Source organism: Cariama cristata, unplaced genomic scaffold (assembly GCF_000690535.1).
Source record: "Cariama cristata isolate BGI_N322 unplaced genomic scaffold, ASM69053v1 scaffold13368, whole genome shotgun sequence".
Classification (NCBI taxonomy): Eukaryota; Metazoa; Chordata; class Aves; order Cariamiformes; family Cariamidae; genus Cariama; species Cariama cristata.
The window spans coordinates 7,332-14,321 of record NW_009630737.1 but is presented as its reverse complement, the minus strand read 5'-3'; the positions used below and the strand labels follow the sequence as shown (position 1 = coordinate 14,321).

The 6,990-nt window shown below is 49.6% G+C and overlaps 1 protein-coding gene across 1 annotated transcript in view; it reads left to right on the top strand.

Annotated features, from left to right (window-relative positions):
- The first annotated feature begins 2,627 nt into the window (after window positions 1-2,627).
- Window positions 2,628-6,990, top strand: part of LOC104165909 (calsequestrin-2-like) — a 10,351-nt gene continuing 5,988 nt past the window's right edge. Inside the window, exons 1-3 of the mRNA XM_009705681.1 lie at window positions 2,628-2,714; window positions 4,205-4,305; window positions 6,487-6,598. Coding sequence (XP_009703983.1) covers window positions 2,672-2,714; window positions 4,205-4,305; window positions 6,487-6,598 — 256 coding nt within the window. The 5' untranslated portion in view covers window positions 2,628-2,671. The remainder of the gene's footprint in view (window positions 2,715-4,204; window positions 4,306-6,486; window positions 6,599-6,990) is intronic.

The window sequence follows — 6,990 nt, the reverse complement described above, 5'->3', positions numbered from 1 at the left end:
CAGCAAGCTCCCGTGCTCACAGCTACATGGCTGCACCCACATTCCCCTGAAGAGCTACCTTGCGTACACTGTGTGCTGACATACATTACTCGTGATCAATGCCTCCTCTCTTGCAAACATCCCCGTTCATGTCCAACCACTTGTCTGTAGCAAGTGTTGCAGCTTTTCTGCATGTTTCTGAGCTTCTTCAAACACCTCCAAGAAAACCTAACCATCTTCTGTGTGCAGGGGTCAAGAACTATTAGGCTTAAACTGCCTTGACTTTGTCTGGCACATGGCTAACATAGCTGTAAGTAAGTAGCTAGATCAAGTATGGACTGGACTGGACATGACTGAACAGTCTTGTTCCCTTGGGCTTTCTGTGTTTTACCTCTGGTCATTGTGCAGCCACAGCCTGAAGCGCCGACTTTGAGGAACCTCTTGCTGGTCTACACAACTACCAACAAGTGGTGACATGCTGACAAAGTCCCCAAAAGCTGATGACCCTACAGTCTCCATCTCTTTGTCCAGTGAAGGCAGATCTCCACCATGAGGAACAGAAAACAGTTTCTCTCACCACTGCCCGCTTGCAGATGTCTAGGGATTTCACACGAGGTCTCCATCTCTCCCTGCATTATTGGGTACCAGCTGCTCTCAGGTGCTGTAATGTGGACAGCTGTGGCCTGAGCCAGGTGATGGGCTGCCAGACCAGTCAGACCAGTGCTCAGATGCCTTGTCAATGGGTGTGCAAACACAGACCAGTGCTCTGCCCGGTTCAGGCAGTATCCATTGTAAGCACAAGCCCTGAACGTGCAGCCTCACCTTTATTTCAAAGCAGTGGCAGAGAGCAAGGAAAGAGTAGTGGGATCGCCTGTTTCCTGCATAACATGAGCACCCCTTTTGCCTCACATGGTAGCATTTCCCTCTCAAGACAACAGGCCAGGTAGCTGCAGGGGGATCAAGGTTGCAGTGATGCTGTGGTGGTTGGTGGAGAATATGTCCTTCTGGAGGGCTTTGAGATAGGCCTGGGGATGCTTATTTGGTGGATGGGAGAAGATAACCATGTTCTCTGTCTCTCCCCTTCACCCAAGCAAGGTCCCCTAGCCCTGATTAACCAGGGTGCCTGCCATCATCCCCCAGGATTTCAGGGAAGGGTTCGGCACTCCCAGCATGGGGAGCTGGCCGGCCTCATGACACCCCGATGCTCAGGCAAGGGGGCTGTCCCACCACTTTTGGTCCCCGATGCCTTTAATTGTAGCTCGCTCTCGCAGCGGCCGGGCACAGGCAGAGGCTATTTATAGCGGGGGAGCAAAGGGGCTGCGCGGCTGCAGGGTGACATTCGAACTGGCTTTGAGGCTGGAGGAGGCTGCCAAAATGGGCCCTGGGGGAGGTTGTTTCTCATAAATCATCCCGCCATCTCTCTGGTCATGGCTTTTCTTCTGCCCCCCTCCAACCTCCCACCACTGAGCACAGGCAGCTGTGCCCTAATAGGGATATTCCTGTCCCGGAGGCCCCCAACCCCTCATCCCCATCATCCTCCCCCAACATTCAGCAGGTTATGATGGGGGACAGCAAGAAGACCATTGGCATCAGAGGCATTTGAGGAGCGGGGAGGGAGAGGGAGGAGGAGGGGGCTCTTACAGCTGCTTGGTGGTCTCAGAGCATCATTACCGCCTTGTAGGGTCTCTGGCGTGCTTGTGGTGGGGCCAAGTCTGTCATCTGGTGAGTAAGGGGGCTCATTTCCCAGGGTTACTGCACCTCTATGGAGCCCATCTGGAATTCACAGGGTCTCACCCGGGGCCGCTCCCACCACAGAGCACTTGCAGAGCGTCTCTCCTTTCCTCACATATCTATTTTCACAAAACAGGCAGGAACTCGATATCTTCAAGAGGCCCCTTCATCAAAAATGGTGGGAACAGGAGGCAGTGGTTTTGCAAAGCTGCAAGGAGGTAAACGCAAGCATGGCTGCGATTAGATTCGTTTCTTCAGAAGAAGGGACCAGGAACTGGGAGGTTACTGAAGCCTGGATAGGAGACATGACTTAAAAGCATTTCATAGGAGAAGGGACCGCTTTTGCAAAGCCAGGAGCCCCCCTGCTTTATTTTGCTGAGAGCCTGCTTTGGCCACCCCATCACACGTACGAAGGAGTCATGATGCTGCAGTGCCCTGCATCCCCTCCAGTTTGCAGCCACTGCTGTCTGGCACCACGCACTTCCAGGGATAAAACATCCACAGGGCCCACATATCATGTTGCCCCGCAGGAGGCCACTGAGGCACAATGGAGCAGGCAGCTTTTGCTTTGTGTTGGTGGCACAGGTCTTTCTCCCAGCCATGTTGACTATTTTGGTGTCCCCAGTTCAGCTGGGAGCTCTCTCCCGATGTCCGAGTGTCAAACAGCTGTTAACAGCATGTGGTATTGCCAACAAACTCGGTGCTGTGACACAGTGGGAAGAAACTGAACCCTTGTGACATCCAGGCAGCATTATCTCAGCAAGGGGACAGCATGTGATGCACCCCACCCATTGGTGCTGTCCAAAAGCAGAATATGGGTCACTTGTGTCTGTCGTGCCATGCTAGCAGGGCACGATGCCCTTTAGCTACCCTGCGGTGTTAATGCTACTAACGTTGGGCACTCTGGTTTCTCCCACAGCTGGCAGCTCAGGTCCTGGAGCCCAGGAGCATTGGCTTCGGGATGGTGGACTCCAAGAAGGATGCCAAACTAGCCAAAAAGTTAGGTGAGTCCCATGTTTGATACCTCTGGAATAGCTTGGAGAGAGTGCAGGAGTGATGCCCAATGGCCAGCCCCATAGAGGACAGCCAAATCCTTGTCACCAGGATGGGGAAGGTGATGGTGGCAATTGTACACTGCCCACCCCAATATGGGCAGGATCAAGTGGGGGTACAAGGATGAGAGGCAAAAGCCAAGACCCTTCCAGCAAAAAGCTTCCTGGTTGAGAGTGCCAAACCAAAATCAAACCAAGTGAAAAAGAAAACCAATTAATGGCATCGCGATGACAGGTGGAAGTTCACAGCTTGCTGAACAGAAACTGTAAATAGGTGCTATGGAGTAACTCCATGCTCTTCCTACACAGAGATGGGTCTGACACAGTGGCGCAGAATCAAATCCTACACAGGCTCCCAAATCACATAGGCCCCCAAATGTCACCAGCCCCATGGCAGGGGGACCCCCGGCCGCTAATGCAGGAGCTACAGCCTTGCAGTGGTTTGGCAGCCAGGTGCCAACCCTTCTGACTTGTTCCCCAGAGCAAAAGAGGAAACCTGCTGTAAAGGTGAACGGCTGCTGCATTACCCACCCCTGGAAATAGCTGCCTTCCAGGGACTGGCAATCCCTTCATATTTTAGCCCACAAAGCAATATGGAAATACTATGGCATATAAATATAACAGCACACAAATATATACCACTAGGCTTAAGGTCAGAGACTGTTAAATCATATCAGAATGTATACCAGACTGTAATTTTCTTTCCTAAATTAAAGGCTGTGTGTGCTGGAAGCTAAACTAAAGCCGAGAGCTTCTGCCTCTCCAAGAAGGAAAACCCAACCAACCGCCTTGGACTGTGGTACCCTGCCATCACACATTACGGGAGCTCAGAGCTGCTGATTTTGGAGTCTCCACCGAGATGCAGTGGCACTCAGTCCTCAGTTCAGTGATATATCATTCAAATCTGCCAGCCTGCCATCTGCGGCATCTCTACCAAAGGTTTCTAAACCTTTTGCCAAGGCTAGCTAAGACTCAGATAGTTAGAAGCTCGCTTCAGCTTTCAGGTCACTGTTTATGTTCACATAGTTCAGCCTTCTCCGGGCAGAGAGCACAACTCGCATCAAAATCCATTTTCCATCTAGTGACAGGTTGTTAAAATTTGGAATGTCAGTTAGAGCCCAGTATTATTTAGTGCAAGATAGACAGCCAAGCTAAAACAAGTTCCTGGTACAGAATTTTTCCAGCTGAGGCCAAACTGTGACCTGGATGAAAACTTCAGCATTTGAGAAGAAGCTAGCACAAGTTCTGGCTGAGGTCTGTCCCTCGTGCCGTGAAACATCAGTCAGGAGATTGCTCAGGTTGTTTCTACCTTGACCAACACAGTGAATTGTCAATTGCATTTTCCCAAGAGGCATTGGTAGAATAACAAGCAAGATACTCTGTAGTAAAAATGCTTTTAGTGATGCGTTGACCACATTATGTTTCCTGTCTCCTTCTTTCAGGTTTGGTTGAAGAGGGAAGTCTCTATGTATTTAAGGAGGAGCGGTTGATTGAATTTGATGGGGAACTGGCCACGGATGTCTTGGTGGAATTCCTCTTGGATGTAAGCACAGATAAGCTCAGAGCTAGATAAAGCCCCTCAGAGAAGACCTTGCAAATACTCACTCCGCTAAAAACACAGGTTTATCTTTATTTGAAATTCCATCCCTGTTTGCTACACACTGGTAGAGATGACATTTGCCAGCTTCCCAAATACTTTTCTGACCATGAGTTCCCATGAAAGCTGGTACCTTTATATGCCAGCAACCACTTATATTTTAAAGACATTCTCCTCTCTTTCCTGTTTATGGAGTATTTGATTGGAAGCAAGCAAGAACCCCACATAACTAACTGCTAGTCACCCACCTCAGTTAGCAAGCTGGTGTGCAAACACTTTGCCATTTGCAAACTCTTCCTCTCTTTTTTTTTTTTTTTTAATAACAGTTATTTAAAAAAAAAATCCAAGAAGCAGCATTCTCATAAAGAAACTAAAAAGAGCTCAATTCATTGAAAAAGGTATATGTTGGAAAGTATTTGCCCATTTCTAGACAGAACCGCAGTATAGTGTACTACTGCCTCTTCAGCGAACTTACCGAATTGCACTGCCATTAGTTAGAGAAGATCAAGGCCCTAGGACTTAGTGCTCTCGAGTCATTTTGTGCACGGGCACAACTATGTACTCACTTTCGCACCTAAATGCAAAGGAGATGCTGACTCCCTCATCAACACGTCGTCCTTCTCTTTCTTTACATTTTATTCCTAGGAAAGGCAACAGCCCAAAAAACATTTTGCAGCAGCTTGGCTTTCCTCTGAAATGAGGCTCCCTTTATGAGCAGCCATGCAATAAGGTAGATAAAGGAGGGAAGGCGAGCAGCAGAGCCGGCAGGATTTGTTTCCCAGGGTGGCAGGTTGCCTAAATGATTACCTGGGGTGCAGGAGTGCCGGTGAGGAGAGGCATGTCCAGGGAAGAGAAACAGCTCCCTAGGACCTTAGCTCTCCTATAGCAATGTCTGTGACTGCATGCATCAGGTATTGTGGCCAAAACACATGCAAGTAACTTCAGGGACAGAAACGGGCATCTGTCCCACCCAGGAGGGCCACAGACAGGGCAGGGCCGTGCTGTGACCCCGGCAGCGGTGGGATCCCTGGTTCCCATGGCTCAGGCCACTATAGCAGCAAGGAGCTGCACAGGCTGCTGTGGGCAGAGTGGAGGCACGGCCTCACGCCGGAGCATCACTCGCAAGGAGTGCGGCGTAAGATGCTTTGGGAGGTCTGGCTTGCTGTGCTCTGTGGTGTGCTGCTGAAAAGTCATGTTCTGTGAACAAAGGAAGAGAGCAAGTCTTTCTGTTTGTGTGTTTTCCACTCAAGAGGGAAAATACCCAGCAAAGTAGGGAAATAAAACCAAACACGTATGGTGTCTCTGCAGCCTGATCTCAAAGGAAAACAAGCCCAGAGATTCTCTGCTCCTCTGTAGGCCGTACAGTGGCCTGCATGTATTTTTTTTTTTCCTAGTGAAACCACACCTGATTTACACCAATATTGCTTGGTGAAATAATCAGACTGAATCTTTTCACCAGCAGTGGTTAGTTAAGAAAACAGAAACAAAGTTTGGATCAACAACAGGCTGAAGCAGCAGATAGGTCTTCCAAGTTCCTCATCAACACTGTGACGCATCTGGGGCCAAAGCATGGGTTTAATGCATTCTGCATAGGAGGATCAGCCAGGAAAATTCACATCGAGACTTTCCACTGCTCCAAAACACTGTTTGGACACCCTCTAGCATGCTGATTTCAGTGTTTTCCAAAAGCAAGGTCTTTGCAATGACCTCTTCCAGCAAATGACACTTCAAAACAAATATATCCATCATTCACAGAAGCTCACAGTCCCGATACCAGCCCCTTTCAACTGCTCTCCCTTCTTTTCAGCCTCGCTAAAGCCAGCTGCAATCGCTACCCTTTCTCTCTCATCACAGCAGGTCCCTCAGCACTCATTTGGGTTACCCAGACCTCTCTCAGCTTCCCTCTTGATGCTTCAACCTATGCAGTGAACCTGCTAACGGCTCCCTCTGAAGGTGACCTGCATCTCTCAGTTCCTCACATTAAGGCAGTGAGCATCAAGTAGGGTTTCCAGCAGCAGAGAAATTGGGTGACCTCTTTCTCCCCACTAAGGCCCCTAGTGACACACCCTGTCAGGCATAGGTCGGTGCTGCGAATCGTTGCGTTATCAAATGCATTTGTCATGGCAGCTGCTAGAAGACCCTGTGGAGATCATAAACAACAAGCTGGAGCTTCAGGCCTTTGACCAAATCGACGAGGAAATCAAACTTATCGGTTACTTCAAAGGAGAAGACTCTGAACGTAAGATGAATATGTTCTTCATGGGGCTTGGAGCCTGGCTTGGGGGCTCTGGGGGTTGGGCCTTTGTTCTTCTGCATGAACATTAAGGGTGTTAGCGGTATGTGGCAGACTGTGACAGTGCCAAAGTTACTGGAAGATGAGGTGGGGTTGCAGGCAAGTTTCTGCTGTTGCCATGCATAAGCCCATTCCCACATCATCTGCAGTGACCCTTCTGCAAGGTGTCTGCTGGCGAGAGAAGGGGGTGATAATCCAGGGGCTCCTGAAGTACAGTAAGTCTACCTCACCCCAAATCAGCTGAGGTTACACTTACACTGGGTGAGCACCTAAAAGGAACAAAGCTCCCCCTCTTGTGAGCAGTGAGCCCAAAAGTTCAAAGAAAGAGGGAGGGAGGC